At 44.2% G+C, this 23,236-nt stretch overlaps 1 protein-coding gene across 1 annotated transcript in view; it reads right to left on the bottom strand.

The window, feature by feature from the left end:
* Positions 1 to 1,053: 1,053 nt before the first annotated feature.
* The window catches only part of RAB31 (RAB31, member RAS oncogene family), a 129,740-nt gene continuing 107,557 nt past the window's right edge, over positions 1,054 to 23,236 (bottom strand). The window contains exons 6-7 of the mRNA XM_044243410.1: positions 17,062 to 17,171; positions 1,054 to 4,603 (exon numbers count right to left, since the gene is read on the bottom strand). Of these exons, the coding sequence (XP_044099345.1) occupies positions 4,506 to 4,603; positions 17,062 to 17,171 (208 nt within the window). The 3' untranslated portion in view covers positions 1,054 to 4,505. The remainder of the gene's footprint in view (positions 4,604 to 17,061; positions 17,172 to 23,236) is intronic.

Here is a 23,236-nt window from a genome sequence, read left to right as displayed (position 1 = left end):
AGGATGGTTTTTATTTTGTCTCTTGTTTGATTATGTACTGCAAGTGGCTTCTCAGCACGGGGGTGACTTGAATGCTGAGAACACGAGGCCCTGCCTTCCTCCCTCTACACACTCTTCCAGGTCCCTCTACGCATCAAGTATGCACAGAAGTACCAGACGCATAGGTGTGCGAGAGAAAGTCTGCGCGTGTCAGTGGGCAGGCAGGAGTAGCAGGGGTGACTAAAGGGTGCGCCAAGTCAGCCTGGTAAAATTTACTGAGAGCATGAAGCTGGCAACTGCACTTCTGAATTCTTTCTAGCACATTTACGATGTCAGCTTCATCCTTCATCGCTTGTTTCCATAGTCTCTCTTTGAAATAACTTAATATGGCAAAATGCATTGACTAATAAAGCACATAACTTGAAATTACCAAATGCTCTCATTTTGTCATATTGGCTTCAGATTTTTAAATCATGAAATAAATACCAATTACTGCCAGTTAAATGCCTTTTGTTCCCCTTCCTGATCCTGTCTACTTGCTGCTGCCTCCCCAGAGGTGAGCGCTGTCATGGAAGTTGATGTTTTGCCTTCTAATTCCACCTTTTACACACTCACGTTCAACAACATACATGATTGTTTTTGTGTAAATGTGTGTGCTTCTGTACTTCTTCAACTTGTTTTATTCGCTCATTCAGGCCACAGCTCTGTTGCTCAGGCTGTGCACTGCATAGCTCCTGAGGTTCCATTCACACAGGCCACTAGGAGAGTAGCTCCCTTGAGGGTGGGCAGTATGTACCCCTGCGTGTTTTGAGATACATCGGTGGTGCATGAGAGATCCTGCATTCATTTTAATTACCCTATGGTTTTCATCATGTGGCTGGCCACATTTTATTACTGATTTCCTTAGGGGAAGGCATTTTGCTTTTGCAAACAGTGCCAGGGATCAGCTCCACACATGTCTCTGTATGTAGTCCGTATGTATAAATATCTCTGGGGGATCACCTTGCTTTATTCTGACTAACTGTGATTTAAAAAAAAAATGATCCTACTGAACATTATAAGAAAAAGACCAACTTGGTGAAACTTACAATATTTATTAGTACAAATCAGTGTGTGTTAAACCCCAAATAACATACACAATGGGGTGATGTTGAGGGCAGCGCCTTGCTATAGAATACAAGGTGGAAAGGTCCTAATTGTCTGCAGCAGCGTCTTCTATACGTGAGAACTGGGTCCAGCCCAGCCAGAAGCCCTTTATAGAAACACGAGAGAAAGGAACGGTTTTCGCGACAGAGCACGGACATTGGATCCCTGGGTCTGCTTTCAACAAGGATGGCTGAAAACGTAGACTTGATGCTGAATGGATCTGAATACAGTTCAGAGCCCTTTAGTTTCTAAGCTAGCTTGAAATTCAGCTGGCTGCGAGTATTGCAGCGAGTGGAGTCCCATAAGAGGAGCTCGGCTTCAGCCCGCATACGCCATAGTCCTTGACCGTAAAGGAACTGTTCCCATCATCCAAACCTCCCTCGGCCCATGAATTCAGTTCTCCTTGGGGCACAGCCCTTCCATTGGCTGAAATAGTTTCAGGTCTTCAACCTTCTATAGTCTGCAAGGTAATGTCCTCTCAGCACCCTGATGTACCATTTCAAGTATAAAATGGCAAGTCAATTACGTACCGACCTAAAATGCGTGCGCGTGACTCCAGCGCCACTGTAGGGGTTCCACGGGGAAATGACCCCCAGGAGAACCCAGGCCTACACTGCACATCACATAGGCACGAGCTAGGCTCAGCCAGTGAAATGCATTACATGTCGGTGTCACAAATACAAAATCCTATTTACACATATACACGTGCGTGGAAAGAAAGAGAATGGAGGGGGGCAAAAAAGCAAAGTTTGGAAAATGATGGGAAGGATTTACATCACATGAAACTACTTGACATTCTGGAGCAACAGTCATTTCCAGGCCTTTATGTGGTATTATGTGGTTGGAGTTCAACAACGATCAGAACAGCCAGGAGGTAACCGCAAGGCAATATAAAGGAAGGAAGGAAGCTTCCTTGCAGATGAGACGGAAGCGTCTATCTGAAGAGACTCCACGTGTCTATGAATGCATGTGTGCCCAAGTGCTGTGTACTCTTTTCCCCAGTTGCTCTGAGTAGTGATTATAAACATATTGTCATCTGACTGGCTGGAAGAGTTAAGGCAGTACGGAAAGGTAAAAGAGTGTTTCACAGCCTCAATGAGATCTTGAAATAAGACCTCGGGCTTATTCACAAGTTACTCCCAACATGTGATTAACATCAGCTCTTGCAGGCAAGATGCAGTCACTAAGGACCCCGCCCAGGGCTGGGAACCCTGCGGGGACGTGGCCTGCCCTAGCTGGGCATCCTGAGTGGCTATCTAGAGAGTGGCTAACCTATCTATCTTAGAGTGGCTAACCTAGAGGCCCAGGTTCTCGGGGACAGCCGGATGAGGGAAGCTTCCATGATGAGGCTTCATGTCTCCCGCAAAGAGGTCATTCTATTTGCAGCCCCAATTTTTTAACTTTCCGAGGAGGCATGATCATCCCTTGGCCTATAAGCAGCATCATGCTGGCTGCTAGTGAAGTTGACAATGTGGGGAGAATCCTAAAAAGCCCGGAAAAGACTCTGCCAAGACTTTCCAAATGCCACTTGTTGGAGTTTTTGAGTGTCTGCCTCAGAGGGCTAAGAGGCACTCTTGAACCAAAAATAAGGGTTTCTGGCCTGCACATCCTACGATTGTCAGACTATTCTAGCAAGCTGAGTGGAGCAGTGGAGATAGCCGATTGACAACATATTCTTGAGTTTTTCTAGAAAGAAAAGAACAATCCCTAAATCTGTGATTTCCACCTGTTTTCTTGATCGCAGTCCCCATAAATGAGTGTCAACTTAGCTGTGACTCTCTCAAAGACCCCAGCTTTTCCTTGATGGCCATCTCAGTGTTCCTACCCATCAAGGGCAGGGTGGGCACAGCCTTGAGAGAATCACACGGAGTTACTGGAGTCTTGAGGTCTTTTGTTGGCTCACCATCTCTTCCCAGGCTTTTGTGTTATAGGTTTTCTATTAATGTTGGCTGGGCCTTGAATGTTCCTAGCAAAAAAGGTACCATCTGGCCCTGTTCCCACACTGCCTGATTAACCATTCCTGAGACCAGCCAGTCTTGATAGTTTCCTAGTCCTCACAGGAGGCACGGATCCAAATATCCTTTAGGAATTTCCCCCCAGTATAAGTCCTACTAGGAAACAAACTGCATTTTGATCCCAGGTATTTACGGAAGTTAGAGTGGTAATAAGATTTGGATTTCTAGTGGAAATAGCTTTTATCCCTTTCTGTGTCTTCTTTCCCTTTCCTTCCATTAGATTCAGACACCTTTAATTAATTGAGCAGATGGGGAATCTAGAACGGAAGGTTTTCTGGAAGTCTACTTGCAGCTAACAGGCATTCCAGGGTTGGACCTCTGGTGAGCCCTAACGCCAGCTGCCCAAGCTTGGCATCTTCTAAAACACTCTCTTCAGTTTTGTAATTTTCCAGGGGTGGGGGTGGGATGGGGGTGTCTCGAATCTTAAGGTGCCATTGCTTCCTCTGGCTGGCTTTCCTGTAACCTACTGATTGATAATATTAGAAGTTTGCCCTAGGATTTAGATTCAAACACCCTCTGGTTAATTTTCCCCCTAGATATGACACCATGACATACTGTCTTAGTAAAACCCTACTCTGTGAATTAACCTTCTGTAAGAGAGTGGGAATTTATAACTCTGGAGATGATGTATCCCAGGCAGTTTCTGGAAAAATATTTATACCCTACATCTGTCACCATTTATACAGTAACTACTCAAATGACTCTTTCAAACTGGGCCTCCCAAGCCCAAAATTGCATGAAATATTTTAGTCAGATCTGGTTTGTTTGTTTATATATGACCAAAATGTAGAAAAACAGGCATCAAGTAGAAGTCAAAGATGTAGACAACAGTTTCTAATACATCTTTCTCTGCTTTTCATAATGGCTCAAGTGTCTAGCTTGAGTGATGATTCAATTACACTCCACTGAAAGGTAAATGAAATGAAATGACCCTTTCAGTGAAGGCTGGTCAGGTAACAGAGGCAGTGGCACCGGGTAATTTGCCAGAACTGGGCTGAGGAACCCAGGAAGTCAGAGGGAAAGGCCACCTCAGAATCCCACACACAGATAAGCCAGTGAGACTGCTCTACAAATTGAAAAGTAGATTAAGGTTTTTAACAACAACAAAAAACTCAACTATACTTATTACCTAACATCTGTTCCCTCTCATGTGCATTTCATGTACCAAAGGCCATTTTGTGACAGTATGGCAGATTTTTCTGGAGTGTTCTAAAAGCCTTTTCCAGGGACATTCCCTGCCCCATCGTGGCAGGTCTTCCAGGATGCCAAGCCAGCATCTCTCTTCTCCCTACATGGGGTGCCAGGCCGCCGAGAATGGGAGGTCGACTCTGGCTTCTTCAAGTACAGTGGACCATGGCCCCTGGGTCAGCAGCACCGCCGGCCGGCTTGCGTGGTTTGCTTCCCAAGTTTGATTGCTCCGTTGTTTCCATTCTCATGGGGGTCCAAGGGTGGGATCTGGCGACCTGGAACAAAGAGGAGGCCAGTATTGAATTCCTTTTTTCCAGTCGACACCACATATAGACTGTCACCCTGCTTCAACACCTCCACTGAAAGTTTGGGTAATACAGGAAATGGGAGAGGCCAGGAATGGCTCTTTTCCCTCATCCCTCCCTCCCTCCCTCCCTCCATCCCTCCTTCCTTCCTTGCTCTGATGCCTGAAGTCAAGCTTCTGTTTGGAAAGTGAAGGTAAAGTAAAAGCAGCTTCCTGACCACGAATTTCTCTGGATTTGGAACCTCACGCTCCTAAGTAAAGGGGCAAGTCCCCACCTACCTTTTGTTCATCAGCATCAGTCCAGGTGCTACCTCCCAAGGGTTGGCCCCAGTGCCATGAGCTGCTTCATGGCCTCAGGGCTTCCGTGGTAACCATGAGGACTCATCTTTCTGCTTCTTCAAATAAAGCTATAATCTTCCTAGTAATACCATTTGTTAACACCTAGCTCCTCATTCCCCATCCTGCCGTGCACGAGTCAGCTTATTTTTTTTAATGTAATTTAAAAAATTGTCCTGGAGTCTCCGTAAATAAACACAAAATACAAATTAAGAAGGCAAGCCTAGGGGGTAGAGAAGGGGGAGCTAAAAAGTACATAGTTTCTGAGATGATAGAGATATTCTAAAACTATGTTGATGAACAGCTCTGTAAATGTACTAAAAGCCATGGAATTGTATACTTCAAATGGATGAAATGGACAGTAGGTGAGTTTAATCTCAAAAAAACCTTTCTCTGGAAAAGGCAGTGGGATCTGGAAGTAACGAATATGTGTTTAGGACCTCACAGTTTTCAAAGATGTTCCCGGGCACTCTCTTCACATAAGGCTGTGAGGTCGGTGTGATGGTTTCTGCTGTCGTCATTTGACTAAGTCTCAGAGAGCTCAGGTCATAGCCTGTAGGTCATGTCCACAGCAAAATGGCACAGGTGGTTCTTGGATTATCTTGATTTTCTGATGGGTCCCAAAGCCCTTGTCCTTCCCACTGGACCATGTCTGCTCTCTCAGCTGCATTTCTACCCCCCATAAAAAGACATGCAACACTAGCTCTAATATAAAGGTTGTTAAAATCAGCTCATCGGTGTATCAGTTTACTAAGTAGCCAGTCATTAGAAATGGAAGGAAAATTAGTTCCAAAAACAAAGACCTTCAGTGCAGGTGGAGGTTACCACCAGACTATACCGAGAATCAAATCATCCTGGGAGAGGTACATCTTCCCCAGGGGCAGAAATAGTTTATGACAAAGGTATGGTACACTGTGTACCTTGGGTGCCATGGGAACTCATCCAAGCTCAGGCATAGAGGTTAAGGTCATTGGCGATTACCCAAAATCCAAAATTAATGGTAGAGCTCTTCATTTGATGGTAAAGCAGATGAGAAGGTTGTAACAATTTCTGAAGCCACTATTCGGGCCACTATCGGGAAGCGAAAAGCTAAGCAGAGCTGTCACTCATCGTTCTCAAAGCAGTTCAGTCCTGACCCAGAAGCAAATGAGAACGGAGATACAGGTACTTTCCTCTTTTGGACATGCTGCATTTTTTTTTATTAGTCATAATTAAAAGGAAGTAAACAAAATGCCTCTTCTACTTTGTCAATCTTAAGCAATGAACAGAGGGGGGAGCTCGGAACGACTACCAGTGCTGATTTATTTAGGTTTCATCTTGCCAATCGAGTTTTACTTACTCCTCCAGAGCAGGGGCTGTGTTTTGGAGGGATGACGGTGTAACACTATGTCAGTATTTAAATCTGTAAGACCTCAGGTGTCTCCTGACTGTGTTAGCTGCTCCAACAGGGGCTTTGGCTTTTGCCTCTGAAATGCTCTGGGACAAAATTATAATTCTGATGGGTGCACACTGTGGCCCTAGTTAACAAGGACAAGTACTGTCCACCGATAGGTAGTTTTGACAATTTCAAAATCCTAACATCTACTTTGTGCTCTTATTGTGGTGTTAGCTCGAGAGTTAGCCAAAGAATGGGGCGCCTGGGTGGCTCAGTCAGTTAAGCGTCTTCCTTTGGCTCAGGTCATGATCCCAGGATTCTGGGATGGAGCCCCACGTCAGGCTCCCTGCTCAGCGGAGAGCCTGCTTCTCCCTTTCACTCTGCCACTCCACCTGCTTGTGCGCACCCTCTCACTCAAATAAATAAATAAATAAATAAAATCTTTTAAAAAAATTTTGTGGAAGAACATTATGCCTTTAGCCCTCTTGTCTGTGACTCATTCTCCATGCTTCATGTGGTAAGATCTTTCCTAGGAAACGTACGCCAAATACACCAAATGCTTCTGCATACAATACACACGGAAGTCACAAAGGTCAAGTGAAAATCTAGAAATCAAGGGGACATGGAAAGCACAATGGGAACGTCGGCAACCCTCCTTGCCGTGCCTGTCCTCTTCCCTCTTTCCAGCCTCCCACTTATCTCCTCTGTGGACAATAAGGAAGACCATATTTAGGTTGCAAGATCCAGTAGACCCAAGTCAGGCCTCGTGAAGACTCCTTTCTTATTTGTTTTAAACTGTTAGCAGTGTTTTTGAATCAGTTTTCAAATCTGGCTTCTTAGTGACACCAGATTAGTCCTGTTTCTCTTCAGAATATTCAAAATCTCACTTGTTAGAACAATGTGTTTCTCAAAGAGGGAGTTACAGCAGTTTCTTTGGACTTTGTTTTTCTCCTCTAGTACAAGGGTTCTGAGATCTGAGAATCAGTGTTGCAGTTTAGTGAACTTGGACAAGCTACTCAGTATCTCTAAGATGGCCTTTCCTCGCTGATAAAAAGACTATGAGAAAGTCACCAGACAGCCACTTTGCCATATCATCTGCAGCTTTCACCAAGATGGAAGGAATCATCGATGATGAACAGGTCCTGGGAGTGTCTCAAGTGGAGTCTGCCTGGGGACAAGGGTTCAGGTACTAGGATGGGGACCCATCCTACTCTTCTACAAAGTACAACCTGGGATCCCCACTTCAAAGTGAGGAGAAAGGAAACTCTTCCACTTTAAGGCAGAGGTGCAGGAAGGCTGGTCGTAACAATGAGGCAAGTACCTTTAAACCAGAAGGAAGCCAACATTGCTATGAAAACACAACGAGCCCTGATCTTGTGATCTGAGTTATTTGGAACTCACAGAGAGGTTAAGTGTACTTAGACAAAGGAATGGTTCTGGAAAATGGCCAAGGCGTTTTGTACCAAGGCGATCACACAATTGAGTCTGTATTAATTACAGAGGCACAGAATAGGACAAATACACACACACACACACACACACACATCTGAAAGGCTCTGGGCATTATTTTCTGCAGGTTTCTACTCTTACAAACTATCCCTTGAGTACACAATCTCCATAACAAGTCATCCTGGGGTCGAAATCCAAGGTTAGGGTGTTTATTTTAATAAGGTTGGGATTGTGTAAGATTCTGCTTGGGAAAAGTTAAAGGACTTTTTTTTTGAAATTCAGTTTTCCTGAAAGTTGACAGCCTTGAGAAAAAGCAGGTTTTATAAATGATGCCTCGGGAACGCAATATGTGAAAAAAAAAAAAACAAATTCCAAGCCTATAAATCTGATCATGGCTCTGGACCGAGGGCTGTCGTGCTTCCACACACAACAAAAATAAAACAGCGAGCTTGGCTGCAGCTGTTCTTTTTCCTTGTGTGGAGGATGGGCCATTCCCCGTGTGAGCTTGGAGATTTCTTCCTGAGATTTCTGCTGTTCGTACTCTTCTCCCCTTTCCGTGCAGGTCTGGATTTACTCGGCTCGGCTACCTTCCGTTGGGCATTAGAAGTGTGGTAGTTGCTGTGTAACTTTATTTCTTGATCCTGATTTTCTGAACCATCCCAATTAGTAAACTGACCAATAGGACTTGGCAGTATTTACTCCTGATAATGGCCTTTAAGCTTCTTCATTTGCGGGTAGGGGAGGTTTTCTGTGGAGCACGGCAGTGGCTCACAATCAGGGAACACTGCCCTTAGAGTACAGAACAGGAGTGGGGGCAGGAGGCCGGGCATGCCACTTGAGTCATTCCCTGAACTGTCCTTTTGCTGCTGTAGAGGAGATAATACTGGAATTACTAGATGACCTTGAACATTAGAGTCTAGACCTGAGAAATGAGCTAGCATTCCTTTTGGGACCAGAATGGCTTAGGAGACACAGAATGAATGATGCTACGAGGCCTGCAGGAAGTCCAGTCAGGGACAAGGAGAGCCTTGATCTGGACGCCAGGAAGAGAAGCAGAAAACAAAGATGGGAAGGACTATGGGAAGACACCTGACAGAGAGACAGATAAAGCAAAGAGAGGGACAAAGAAAAGCAAAGATCAAGGTTGCTGAAAGCAACGATCTAGGTTGCTGAAGGCATGGTGATGCCCACAGAGAGGAAAGAATGGGGAGGTCACCACGGGCTGTTAGTCCCAAATGCCAGAGGTCTTCAATACGGAGGGGCTCAAGCTACTCTAAAATCATTACTGAATCTTACTGTTCAAGGGCATCTCTTTCATTTTTCTTGTTAAATGAATAGGCTTTATTTATTTATCTATTTACGGAGCAGTTGTAGGTTTACAGAAAAAGTTGAGCACAAAGTACAGAGAGCTCCTAATATCCTCATCTCCAACTTCCCCTGTTTTAATGACTAGCACAGCTGTGGAAGATTCATTACGAGTGATAAGCCATCATCGATTATTATGAACAGAAGTCCTTAGTTTATATTAGGGCTCATTCTTGGGTGTTGTATATCGTTTGGATTTTGATAAAATGTATAATATTAGGCATCCTCCATTACAACACCATACAGAAGAGTTTCACTGCCCTAAAAATCCTCTGTGCTCCCCAATTCATCCCTCCCTCCTTCCTACGATGAGCCTCTGGTGACCACTGACTTTTCCACCGTCCCTCTAAGTTTGCCTTTTCTAGAATGTCTCATAGTTGGGATCATATAATGTAACATAGTCTTTTTTATTGGCTTCTTTCACTTAGCAATACACATTTAACGTTATACCATGTCCTTTCATGGCCTGATAGCTCATTTCTTTTTATTGTTGTATAATATTCCCTTGAATGGATATGTCCCTTTCATTTTTCTATTTTAACATTTAAAAATTATAAGACACAAAAAACACTCGCCACAAGGGGAAAATCTAACAAGACAGATTTCATCAAAATTAAGAACTTCTGCTCTTCAAAAGACATTGTCAAGAAAATGAAAAGGCAAGTCACAGTCTGAGAGAAAATACTTGAAAAAAACAAATATCTGATAAAAACACATGTATCCAGAATATATAAAAAATTTGAGAATACGAAAGCAAAAAACTCAACATGAAACAGGCAGAATTTGAAACAACATTTCGGGGCGCCTGGGTGGCTCAGTGGGTTAAGCCGCTGCCTTCGGCTCAGGTCATGATCTCAGGGTCCTGGGATCGAGTCCCGCATCGGGCTCTCTGCTCAGCAGGGAGCCTGCTTCCTCCTCTCTCTCTCTGCCTGCCTCTCTGCCTACTTGTGATCTCACTCTGTCAAATAAATAAATAAAATCTTAAAAAAAAAAAAAAGAAACAACATTTCTCCAAAGAGACACAGGAATTGCACATAAGCATATAAAAAAGCAGACATATTAGTCACCAGGAAGACGAACATTAAAATTACAAGGAGATACCACCAAAACCCCATCTGAATGACTGCAATTTTATCAACTGACCAAAACAAGTGTTGACGGGGATGTAAAGCTACTAGAGCTCTCCCACATTTGTGACAGCAATATAAAATGCCAAAAACACTTTGGAAAACTATTTGCAGTCCCTTAAAACGTTAAACATTACCGAGTAGATAAGCCAGCCATTCCACGCCGAGGTAGTTATCCACACAGACTCGTATGTGAATGTTCACAGCAAACTTACTTATAATTGCCAAAAGCTGAAAACACCCCAAATGTTAAGTGAACGAATTAACACATTTTTCCTTATGCAATGGAATACTACTGAGCAACCCGGGAACCCACCCAGCAAAGTCCATACTGTGTTAGGCAATGGACTGATCTCATTTCTTGAATAAAGAAATTACGTGAGGGAACAAAGGGAGCAAGATGGAGAGGGACTCTCTGGCTTAGGAGAGGCTTACGAGACATATCCACTAATCACTGTGTGTAGAATTCATTTGCATCCTGATTCAAACGGTAAAATGCAAACAGAGAAACCATTTAGGACAAACGAGACATTTAAAATTTGAACACTGCCTATTTGGTGATATCGATGGGATAATCGCATTATTATTACCAAAGTAATAATGAAATTGTTGCTACATAAAAAACATTACATTCTTTTTTAATTGTGTTGTATTTTATTAACATATAATGTAAAAAAGCTACACTCTGAAAACATTTACAGATGAAATGATGTCTGGAATTCCCTTCGAAATGATTCTGGTGGGGGGTGAGGGGGAGTGTGGCGTAGAGATGAAACCGCTTGGTTATGTGTGCGTGCTGGTTCACTGGGTTATTTGGTTTACTGGTGTGCATTTTTTAAATTTTCCAAAATAAAGCCCGTTTTTGTTTTTTAGTTCCCTGGAACCTCACTACCATGAAACAACCACTGTTAACATTCTAAGTGTATTATGTATCCTTCCAACCTTCGCCCAGAAGAATGTATTATTTACCAATATATATTATATGGTGCATATTTTTATGAAATCAAGATACTATACAAACCAGTCCGTAACTTCTGTTTCACAGTCAGCCATTTACCTTTCCACGTCAGGAAATACAGATTTACATCATTGTTTCTAAACACTAGTTTATAGTGGTGAGAGCATGGCTTTTTTAAAAAAAACATTTCCCAACTTTTGGACCATTAAGTCATTTCCTGTTTTTTTTCTTTTTTTGTTTTGTTTTGTTTTTTGTTTTTACCATCATGAATAACGTTACCATAAGCTGCCATAGGCAATGGGCAGTGAGACAGACTAGAAGTTCCAGAGTGTCCTGCCAGGCTTCTAATACAGGCTACCCACTTAGCAGCTCTGTGACCTAGACAAACCTCTTCATGCCTCAGCTTCCCCTTATGTAAAATAGAGATGATAACAGTGCCTATTTCTCAGCAAAAAATGGTGCACAGAATGAGTTAATAAACCTTTAAGCAATTGCAACAATGGGACAGAATGAGAGCTGTGCTGTGTGCTAAACACTCCTGCTACATTTTGCACACCTGATCAATTTCTGCTTTGGAATCATTGGGATAAAAGATACGCAGGTTTAGGGCTTTTGATATCCCACTTGTACCTATTCTGAAAATGACATTATTTCATGGACATCCTTTTTATTGTAGTCCCTTAATTAACTTTTTCAGTGTCAGAAAGTAGACAGGCTTTGTCTTTGTCCCTCCTGTCCCTTGGTGGCTTAGCTAAACCTACTTTCATTTGCCAGCTAACTGCACTACTACAAAATTTGCAAACACTTCGTTTTGTTTCTAAATCTTCTCCAAACAAAAAGTAACTACTGGAGAATTTTCAAAATCCAGGGCACTTAACAAAGCTAACACTGTGCAAAGAATGATTATAAAACAAGAGCTGATCCCTGCCCACAAGTCGTAACTTTCTGCCTGTCGTAGGAACACTCTAGTCTAATTTTTCCAAACCAATACGCTTGTACCTCTAATTATACTCACTTGAAAAAATATCTCTCACCTTGTTCCGAAACTACCAACAAACAAAAAAACCTAGTTTAATGTCCACAGTGTCTCCAGATGTGATTTTCAGAAGAAAGCCCTGTGTTCTCTTCTTCATAGTCAGCATTCAAATTAACTGGAACAAAAGCACAGCTGTCTGGCAGAGGTCCCACCCCAAAACAGACATTTTTCTGGTGAGTCTGCAGCTCCATTTCTTTTTGCTCTTAGGGAGAGGTTTTTAAAAAAACCCAAACGGTATTTAAGTTGAATAATTAAAATCCACAAACCCAAACCTGTGCTTCTCACGCTCCAGAATGCAGTCTGGTAGGCTCCCTTCAGATGCAGCCCCAAGATAGCCTTCACGGGCCAGGAAAGGGGACCTGGAGAACGAGGATCGGCTTGTACCACTCTCTCCCTAGGTCCCCACGCCCTGCCTGTTTCCCGTGTTCCTGATTCCGCTTCCAAAAGATTTCTGAAATTCACGTCCACGTTCCTCCACCCCGTCCCACCCTCCCTCCTTCTGCACGACAGCAACAGCGCCCTGCCTGGGGAGCGACATCCCCCCACCTGTCACTATCCCCATGGTCCTGCTCTTTTGCTTCAAAGCATTTATAACAATGTGTAATTATACATGCACAGTCTACTCTGTGCCGATAGGCTGTCTCCGGCCTTGACGGCCAGCTTTGCTCATCTTGGTGTCCTCAGTGTCTAGCAAGGCACCTGACCCACAGATGAGTACAGGATATGTTTATTAAACACATGTATGAAGAGGTACCAGGCCTGTCCAATGGACTGGGATCATCCATCCTTAAGTTCCCATAGGAGGACAACTGCATTTCTCTTGATCTAGCAATCACACTGAAATATTGCCTCTGGCACATCATTAGGGAGGATGAAGATCCAAACTCAAAAATCTGAATTCAGCCCTATCCTATTTACTCATCTTAGCGTTACAGAGAATATGACAGTAAGATCTGCTCGCAGAGACCTTGTTGTAGGTATACACCTAAAGCACCTGGAGAACCATTTAAAGTATTCATTTAACATGTTCATTTAATTTCATCATTTAAATGTGTTCAAATGTCAGAATGATGGGGAAGCCATAAGGAACCTTGGGAACCACCCCAAAGAGTTGGGGTCAATGACATTTCCATAAGGAAAAAGATAGGAACTGCACCCTTCAAGGAATTACGATTGGCCGGGAAGAAGGAGGAGAATCACATTCAGGGTCTGAGACAGCAGATGTGTGATGGAGGAGGTAAAGAAGAAGCGTGATGGGGAGCAGACACGAGACCTCCGAACCCCACCTGCCAAGACCAGAGTCCAGCAGAGAGAGGAGTTTCACAAGGAAAACCATCAGGAGTTTGGTTTTGATATGTAACACCATCAAGAGTAAATAGCAACAGAGTATCTTTGTGCTTTCATACACTAGTCCAAACGCTCAAATGTATCAAAATTTTCTTGGCCAAGAATAGTTCTTTATCTTTCAACTCAAGGAGGAAAGCCTCAATGTTCCAAATAAAGGTACAAGATCTCAAGAAAGAGAAAGGAACAACCTTGGGGAGAAATGCATGGAGGAGAACGAGCCATAGACAGCGGGGTAAAGGAGCTCCAAAACCAGGATTGGGAAAAGGTACGTGGAGGAATGCCAACCAGAGGACACCACGTGAGGACAGGCTGTGCCCAGCTCCGCACCCCCCAAAACAGGGCAGTACCCAAATCCTTTACAAGGTAGCTTCAGCCTTCACAAACAGATAATAGTTCGCTAAACAATTTCCAGTTTATAAGTACATTAACTCATGCCTAGGAAACATGGTTGTCTCTTTCTGGTTTATGAACACTCTGGGAATATAGAAGAGAATCATCTGTCTCTTCCTCCAAGTCAGTATGAATTAATTTTGTTTAAGCACACCTTTTCAAAGGGCCTTTATTCTCACCACTTTTTTTTTTTATTATTGCATCTTTTCTCCCGGGCACGTTTGTCTCTGGAACATTGCTTTGGGGAGTGTACAAGTCAGCAATATCCCGTTCTATTTTGAGCTCAGGGAGGAGCGCATGTAATACAAGTAGGAACAGGGAAAAGGAAATAAACGAAATGTCTGCCGCAGTGTATTTAGGTGTACTTGGTACTGCATTTTAAATTAACCTGTAATTAGGCTACAACACTCCGTTCTGAAGAAATTCACCTGAAGGAGTAAAGAAGCACCAGCGCTTACAGGATACACGCGGCTAGAGGTCTTGCGGCAGGCCGTGTATAATGAGAAAGAAATAATTGTTTATTTGACATAGAAGATGAGGTGGTACATCTACTCTATGGCTTATATAGGAATTAATTATTTGAAGCCATAATTACCCAGTGCTTTAAACAAAACACATGCTCTTTCTTTCTTTCTTTCTTTCTTTTTTTAAGATTTTATCTGTTTATTTGAGAGAGAGAGAGAGAGAGAGAGACCATGATTGGGGGAGGTGTACAGGGAGACGCAGATTCCCCACTTAGCAGGGAGCCGGAGGTGGGGCTCAATCCTGGGACTCCGGGGATCATTAACGGAGCAGAACGCAGACCCTTAACAAACTGGGCCACCCAGGCACTGCAAACACGTCCTTTTTCTCCAGTGAAGCAGACCACCAAGATCTTGGGAATTCCTTACTCAATGTCATCATCACCTTGAGCCATAAAGACCTCATGTGGGTGAAGAGGTGCACCATACAAAGAGGTATATTTCTGGTAAGATAATCAATACTTGCCGCTTGGGCTTATTTTCTTCTTTACGGTTCCTATTTCCCCCTTTATTTTAATCACGATCTGTGCACACCTTGGAAAGTCTCCTAGCTCGGGCAGAAACCTCAAGCTGAATTCCAAGGGTGCAGAGCACTGTGCTTCCTTCCCTGGCCTCTGCCGTCTGTACCACCTGCCTGCCAGGGGCTCGTGCTGGGGAGAGGGTTCCAGAACGCATAAGGAGCTGCATGAAGGAAAGGGGTCAATGTCATAGTCCTCAGGAGCTATCTGGCTCCACTAATTAAAACCTTTAATCAAAACAAAATGTTGAATACTTGCCTAACATACCAGAAAAGCCGAACGCCCCTGGAAAAGAGTTTGACAGGAGGGAAAATGAGGTTAATGGAATGAGTTCAGGACGAAAGCTCTAAGATGTCACCCAGCGTCCCACAGAAACAGAGGGCAGGCAGCTGAGCAGTCCCTTTACAGCCGAGCATTGTGGCCACAGCCCATTTTCAGGAAGGAGCAGGAGTCTGGGGATCCAGGGTTTCCAACATAAAATGACAGCCTAGCATTCTGGAGTTCAACTGCTAAGGTCAATGCGTTTGGAGAACATCGTTCTGTTGCGAGTGTAAAATAACAACGGGAACACGAAGCCTCTGGAGGATGATGGGAAGAAAGGTAATGTGGACCCCAGTGAACAATAAGACTGGGGCTGTGTGTGTTTTTGTGTATTTCTGTATCATGTAAGTAGCCCATGTCAGAGTTCCCCCTCTCCAAGTGAAATTCCCCATCAAGCCAAGAGAAACAAACAAAACAATCCCTGCTATGTGTTCTTGGAGCCCAGAGTAATGAACCAAAACCGGTTAAAAGGAAATCAGATCAGTTCTGGGAAGTGACAGCCCTCTAACTTTGAGTGCCCCGCCAACAATGACCACTGGCAGAAGAGAGATCAAACCATCAGTTCCCCCTCTGGAATTCCCTTCTGGAATTATCTGGAACCAGATAAGACCTTTGAGAACAACTGCCAACTGTTCAGGGGTTCGACTCTTCCTAAGGCGGGTACCCCAGGCCTTGGAGTCCCAGCCCATCAGGAAAGGTTGATACTTGGGTGAAGTTCCCCGTTATTCTCTGGGGACATCCCAGGACAGTCTCCCAAGACAGCGGGCAGCAGGAAGCTCTCTGAGGAGACCCAATGTAGAACATTTTTACCAAAGAAGTTGTGAAGGGGAAATTTGGTCATCAGCTGGAGCACAGGTCTTAGATAAAGGTTATTTATGGGGAACAGCATAAAGAAAGGGAATGATAATGTGACCCAGAACAGGAGACAAAAGATGGGGCCACCTTCCCTGCCATTAATTGGCTAATTAGAAATGAGAAGAATTGACCGTCCACCTAATTCCCAATTTCAGTTCTTGTGGGATAGAGACTCATTTTTTTTGATGACCACCAGGCGAAAGGAATTACCAAAAGTTTCCTTTATTTTGTTTGCCTAGAGTCATTCCATTTAACATGTGACTTGAATTTCCTACACCTTATCATTCTCTGTTGTATTTCTCTCCCCCTCAACATACTAACACAACATGCTATAAAACACACATCCTGGGGCGCCTGGGTGGCTCAGTCATTAAGCGTCTGTCTTCAGCTCAGGTTATGATCCCAGAGTCCTGAGATCGAGCCCTGCATCAGGCTCCTTGCTCGTTGGGAGGCCTGCTTCTCCCTCTCCCACTCCCCCTGCTTGTGTTCCCTCTCTCGCTATGTCTCTCTCTGTCAAATAGATAAAATAAAATCTAAAAAAAAAAAACCCCACATACACCTTTCTAATCATGACGACTTCTTTAGCAACACACTTATTTCATTTTGATTCATAAAACAGAGAATCGACAGGTTAAGGCACATGAACTATGGAGATTCCGAATCTCCATACATTGGTCAGGAGTAACAAGTGCAGACTCCAAGTTCTATATCCATGGCACCAGACAGAGTCCCACAGAGGGAAAGCTCTAGGCAGCACCCCGGGATTGTATCCTGTGACTCTCAGAAGCTCACAAACGTAAGCAAAGCCAAAAAAACAGTTCAGGTACTTACTGATTCCTTGAAAGAGCTCTTCGATATTAATAGCATTTTTCGCGCTTGTTTCAACCACAACAGCACCTATGGATTCAGCATATTCCTTAGCGTCCTTCAAGGGAACTTCCCTAGAAAAGAGGTCACACCCAGACAGAAATGAATGCTCATTTGTATAATACAAAAACCCAAAAAACCAAACAGGAAGCTCATGCAGAAACAGCTCCTTTATCTAGGTCCTGTTGAATAACCACTCGGTCTCTTGGCAAATACTGAGAGCTAGTATTTGTGAAAATGGTGAAAGTTTAAAACCTGGTCACTGGCACCCATGGAGTTACAAGACCTTCCCCACCCCCCATACGTAAAATGCTGTGCCCGATTCCACTGAAGGAAAGAATTCTAGAACATTAGAAAAACTCGTTAGGAAGATGGTCACATCCATTTCAGCTTGCAGAGTTCGGGCTGATTTCATTTCTTTTCCCATAAAAATGACTCATAGTTTTTTTAACTCGTCTGTGTGTATGTGCACGTACACACGTGTGCACGGTCCTGCAACACACATGCTCTTGCAGAACTTTGTGCATTTTGTCTTTCACACGTCAGAGAGAATATGCGACAGGATGTGAATGTCTGGAAATGACCATGGTTATAGCTAAAGGCTGTGACGCAATAGGACCGAACCGGACTTTTGCCTGTAAAAGTCTCTTCCTGCAAAGATGTTAGGACATGAACTCTATTTAAATGAATAACCTAGAAAGACATTTACTGACCTATTTTTAATAGGAAGATGCTGCGGTGGCTCCGAAGATTAAAAAGACACCGTTCCTGTTCCCCCAGAAGTTTAGTCATTTATTCAACAAATATTTATTGAGTGGTTATTATACGCCAGTCTCTCTTGTAGGTGCTAGAGAAAACAGTAATCCCTGCCTTCTGGAACCTACCCTTGAGAGCAAAGGCAAACATCCACGGTTACTCTAACTCACAACATTGTAACATTTGCAATACGTGGATAATAAAGGCGATAAAGCACTTGGAATGACAGGAAGTACAGAAGTACCAAAAGTACAGAAGTACAGGAAGGTGCAGAAGTACAGAAAGTGTACAAAAGTACAGAAAGTGTACAGAAGTACAGGAAGTGTACAGAAGTACAGGAAGTGTACAGAAGTGGTACAGAAAGTGTACAGAAGTATACGAATATAGGTAGTTTACAGAAGTATAGGAAGTATACAGAGTACAGAAAGTGTACAGAAGTGCAGGAAGTATACAGAAGTACGGGAAGTGTACAGAGTACAGGAAGTATACAGATTCACAACGGAATGTTACGGTGTCAGAATGGAGAGAAGGTCAGTATGGAGCTGAGAAGGGAAGGGGTCGCCAGCAGCAATCCCGGCAAAGAGGCCGGCAAACACCCCTGACACCTGTCTCATGCCCAGCGGCCACTAAAGAACAAGACGGCAACAGGGTCAGCCCCACATTCTAGGGAAAAACGGTACACCACAGAGACAGGAGTGGGGAGGGAGGAGAAGAATTCGGAAGCTCTTGAAGGCTGTGGGTGGGGGAGCATACAATGCTGGACTAGACAGATGGCTACAGGAAAGCAGAAAGGCGGACTGAAAATCAAAACTGGGAGAGGGGTAAAGAGACTGTATCCCCCTCCCAACTCCTTCCCTTCTCTCCACCCCTCCAAATGCCTCCAAAAAGGCTATAACTGGATTATAAAGCTCCTGGGGAAATCCATCCTTGGCATTTAAATTCATTATAGATCCCAAATCAAATGAGAGGAGGACTTTTCAGGAGTTTGATGGAAAAGGGCTCAAGGAGAGGCTACCATAGTAAAGGCAGGGGCCCCAGGATTCCAAACCAGAGAAAAGTCTCCTGAGTTGTGTCAGTTACAATCTGTACCGCCATCATCTTTCTTACCAAAGACCCACTGGGAAAAGCTATGCTCCTTAAGCTGCCCTCTCTACTGTTTCCAACAGACAAACCACAGGCCTCTCACAAAGACTGAAGGGAGGAAAAAAAGAAACTTGAGTTTTTTGGTGGCAATGAATTTTACATTTGAAACACCCTAGAAAAGGGTTTTTCGACATTCAATTTCGCATGTTACCCTACTTTTTATTTCTTCCTGGCAGTCTTTATCAAAGCACAGATAGAAGGGTGGGGCTCATCTCTATCCAAATGAGGTTCAGGTAAGACAGGGTGTGCCTTGCTAATCTCCACCTGGGGGTAGGGGCGAGTCTGCCATCAAGGAGGCCTTGGAAACCCCTCAGGTTGAGAGCAGATTACAGTCACACGCTTCCCTAGCCCACCTCTCCTTAGTCCCTTTGTGAGACAAAGAGGAGTGAAATAGGTTTTGCCAAGATCAAGGCAAGAACAAAGTCGCTTGCTACAGAGTCCAAAATGTCCATCCTAGCATAACAGTAAGCCTGGGGGCGGGAGGCTCACCATCTCACAGTCTACGCGCTGCCCCCGGAAATGGACAGATAAGAAAAGCATGTCCTCACACTTCTTCCGTGTTTAGAGACAGTCTTATGAAATAAATTATTTTCCCAAAATGACACAGTGAGTCCGGGCTGGAGGCAGGGTCTAAGACCCTCTGGCTCTGCCCCCTTTGCTCCCATCAGACCTTGACACCCAATTGGCACCCACATTCCAGAGGCCATTCTTTGGATCTTTATAGACAGAAAAAATGTGGGGTTCGAAAGATCCTCAAACTGTAAGGCACCGGAGTCAGGGGCGGAGGCAAGGGAAGGGCATATCCCGTCCTCTGAAGAACAGGTTCTTACTTGGCCTGGAGGGCCAGTGGAAGTCCCTCTAACAACGAACTGAAATCAGAAATCAACTGATTTCAACTGAAATCAACCAGTCTTGAGTCTGTCAAAACAGGTTCCCTCTACTGTGGTATAAAAAGAAATAGGTATTTCCCTTCTCCTTGCTCCTTGGCACAGAGTTCTGAAACCACGAAGTTACCTAGGTGATAGGTGTGTCCTTTGTTATTCGTAAAGAGCTCCAATATGCCAAACCTGAGTTTTTTAACAGTTACGGGCTCCTACTGAGCTTCAGATAGGGATTGGTTGCCAGAGGACCCAACCCCGTGATTAGAGGGTTGAAATTTTCAGCCCCACTCTCCAACCCTGGGGACAGGAGAATTGGAGATTTAATCAATCACGACTAAGTAAGGCAACCTCCGTGAAAACTCTTGAACACAGGGCTTGGAGGATTGAACTCGGTGAACATACGGAGGGGCTGGGAGTCCCTTGCTCTATGCATCTCTTCCCTTTGCCTGGTCCTGACTTGTGTTCTTTAGAGGAAACCTATAATCATAAGTCTAGTGCTTTCCTGAGTTCATAGGCCTCTGTTCTACTCAATTATCAAACCTTCTGTGGAGGGGACCTAAGAGCCCCCAAACTGGTAGTCTGCTGGGAAGAAGTGAGGTTAACTTGGAGATACCCAAGACTTTCATCTGGCATCTGAAGTGGAGGGAGTGACAGTCTTGAAGGGCTGAATCCTTAATCTGTGGGATCTGTGCTGACTCCGGGTAGTAACTATCAAAATTGAACAACCGGATGCCTGGTGGTATCGGCAAATTATCATTGGAGCAAAAAGGCACAACTACACACAACTATAGTCTGAAGGAAGAGCCTTAAAAAGGTGAGAATTTCCTTCCTTGGGACCTCTTGTGCAGGTAAAATAGAAATCCCTGGGAACGCCCCCAGCTGCATGTCAGGGTAGGCCCACCACCCACAGCTAGAAGGAGGCCATCACTGGTCTTCTGTGATGAGGCTTGCAGGAGACTATGGCATCTAATGGCTTTTGTTCATTTTTTTTCAACAAATATTTACCAAGTGTCTGCCATATACTGGACATTGTGCTAGGCATTGGAACAGGTAGATTGAAACTAATTTTCCCAAGCCAGAGCATAAACACAGCTAGTCAATTTTGATGGGAAAGACGGTTTTTCAACTTTCTAGACCAACCTGTGTACAGAATTCTGGACTCCCAGGAATCACCCAGAAGAGTAACTGCCAGGGGCACCTGGGTGACTCGGTTAAGCCTCTGTCTTTGGCTCAGGTCATGAACCAGGGTCCTGGGATCAAGGTCCTAGTCAAGCTTCCTACTCAGCAAGGAGTCTGCTTCTCCCTCTCCCTCTGCCCCTAATCCCTACTTGTTCTCTCTCTGTCTCAAATAAATAAAATCTTAAAAAAAAAAAAAAAAGACCTACTGCCAACCAGCCAGGAAGTGCAGGAAGTGTAGATGGGGCATCCTTCTCCCTTGACATCCTTCCCACAACTGCCTCTTCAGCCCCTACCTTACATATCAGCGTCACCGAGTGTTTCTTTCTTTCTTTCTTTTAATATTTATTTATTTGACAAACAGAGATTACAGGTAGTCAGGGACGCAGGCAGAGAGAGAGGAGGAAGCAGGCTCCCTGCTGAGCAGAGAGCCTAATGCAGGGCTTGATCCCATGACACCCTGACCTGAGCCGAAGGCAGAGGCTTTAACCCACTGAGCCACCCAGGTGCCCCCAAGGGTTTCTTTCTTAACTGTCTGATGTCCTACCCCCCACCGGAAAGCAGCCACAGGCAGGCGCAGTGGCCAGGATGCAGAGCCAAGGGGAGACATGAAAGGCAGAGAAAGTGGGAAAGCTGGAGATCGGGGGAGGCTACCACCCCTTCCCCAGGAAAACACTAAATTCAAGGGACATCAGAAGAGACCAGAGTCGGGGTCGGGACCAAGAGCAGAGTGATGGGGAGAGAGAGCAATATGGCTCAGGCTTAGGGTGGAAACACACGGAAGGGGAGTCTTCTTTTAACCCAGGTCTGATGTTAATCAGCTTACACTTCGGCGTGGCCCACACAGCAGCCTGTCATGTGTCTCAGACCCAGGCAGAGGCTGGAGCAGGCTACAGCGCTCGGAGGCTCTTCATAGGGGAGGAGGTCACAAAACAGCATTCTTGTGGGCTCCAGAGTTTCAACGGCTGCACTGCCCAGCAAGGGTCCTTGTTTCGTTGTTCAAGAGGTAACCTAGTAACATGGCAGCTGACTCATTCTAATTTCAAAGGTGTTTAATTCTTCGTGATCCTCCCCCATTGATGGCAGAGGAAGAAGAGGGCAACCACCCCAAGAAGGAATTCCTGAAGCCCTACCTGAGAAAGAGGGCATTCAAAGCTAAAGGTAGACTAAAGGCAGAATGATGCTCTGTCCCCCCTAGGGGTTCATCAGGAAGGTTCAGTTCCATGGGTTCCTCCTGGAAGTCAATAGAGATAGGTGACTCCCACGGTACCTCCCCTGCCCCAGGTCTTATGCCCCTCATTCTACCAGATGGGATGAATGCTTTATAGCAATTCTACATGTTAAGAAATTTGATATTATAAAGTGCTCAAAATAATACTCAGAACATAATCAGTGCTATATCAGTGTTTCTTTAATCAGTTGCTGCAAAGCTATATCAGCAAGGATGGTGGCATGGCACCATTTTCTTACAGAATGCCCCCAGAAAGACTGAGGAAATGATGCAGATGGAGGAAACAAGTGAACAGGGGCTCAGACTAACTGTTTCAGAATCTGAAGGTCCTTCACAGGTTTTTGTGACTCAACCCCTTCATTTTATGGTCCAAGAAGGTTTGCGGGCCAGTCATCACTATTCCACAGAAGAATGAGTGAATACAGGCTACATCAGCCAACTTATTAAATACATTAATTTTGATAAATTACCCCAAAGTTAAATTGCCTCGTATTTTGAAGTCTTTGTCTATGAAAAAATCTGACATTAATTCTGAGTAACTTGTATTCAAAGTAATAACTTTTCTTTTCTTTTTTTTTTTTTTAAAGATTTTATTTTTTTATTTGACAGAGAGAGACAGAGACAGTGAGAGAGGGAACACAAGCAGGGGGAGAGGGAGAGGAAGAGGGAGAAGCAGGCTTTCAACTGAACAGGGAGCCTGATGTGGGGCTTGATTCCAGGACCCCGGGATCATGACCTGAACCAAAGGTAGATGCCTAATGACTGAGCCACCCAGATGCCCCTAAAAATGGTAACTTTTCATAAGCATGAATATATTTTACTCTGTGACATTTTATGCATGTTCTCTAACTACTTTGGTTCACATGATTTGAATTTTTTTCTTATTTATTTGTAAGTGCTCTTTGCATATTAAGAAACCTAGTCCTTTGTAACATATTTCCCACATTTCTTC

The sequence above is a fragment of the Neovison vison genome, chromosome 3 (assembly GCF_020171115.1).
Source record: "Neovison vison isolate M4711 chromosome 3, ASM_NN_V1, whole genome shotgun sequence".
NCBI lineage: Eukaryota > Metazoa > Chordata > Mammalia > Carnivora > Mustelidae > Neogale > Neogale vison.
Note: the sequence above shows the minus strand (reverse complement) of the source record. Positions and strands in the feature narration are given on the sequence as shown.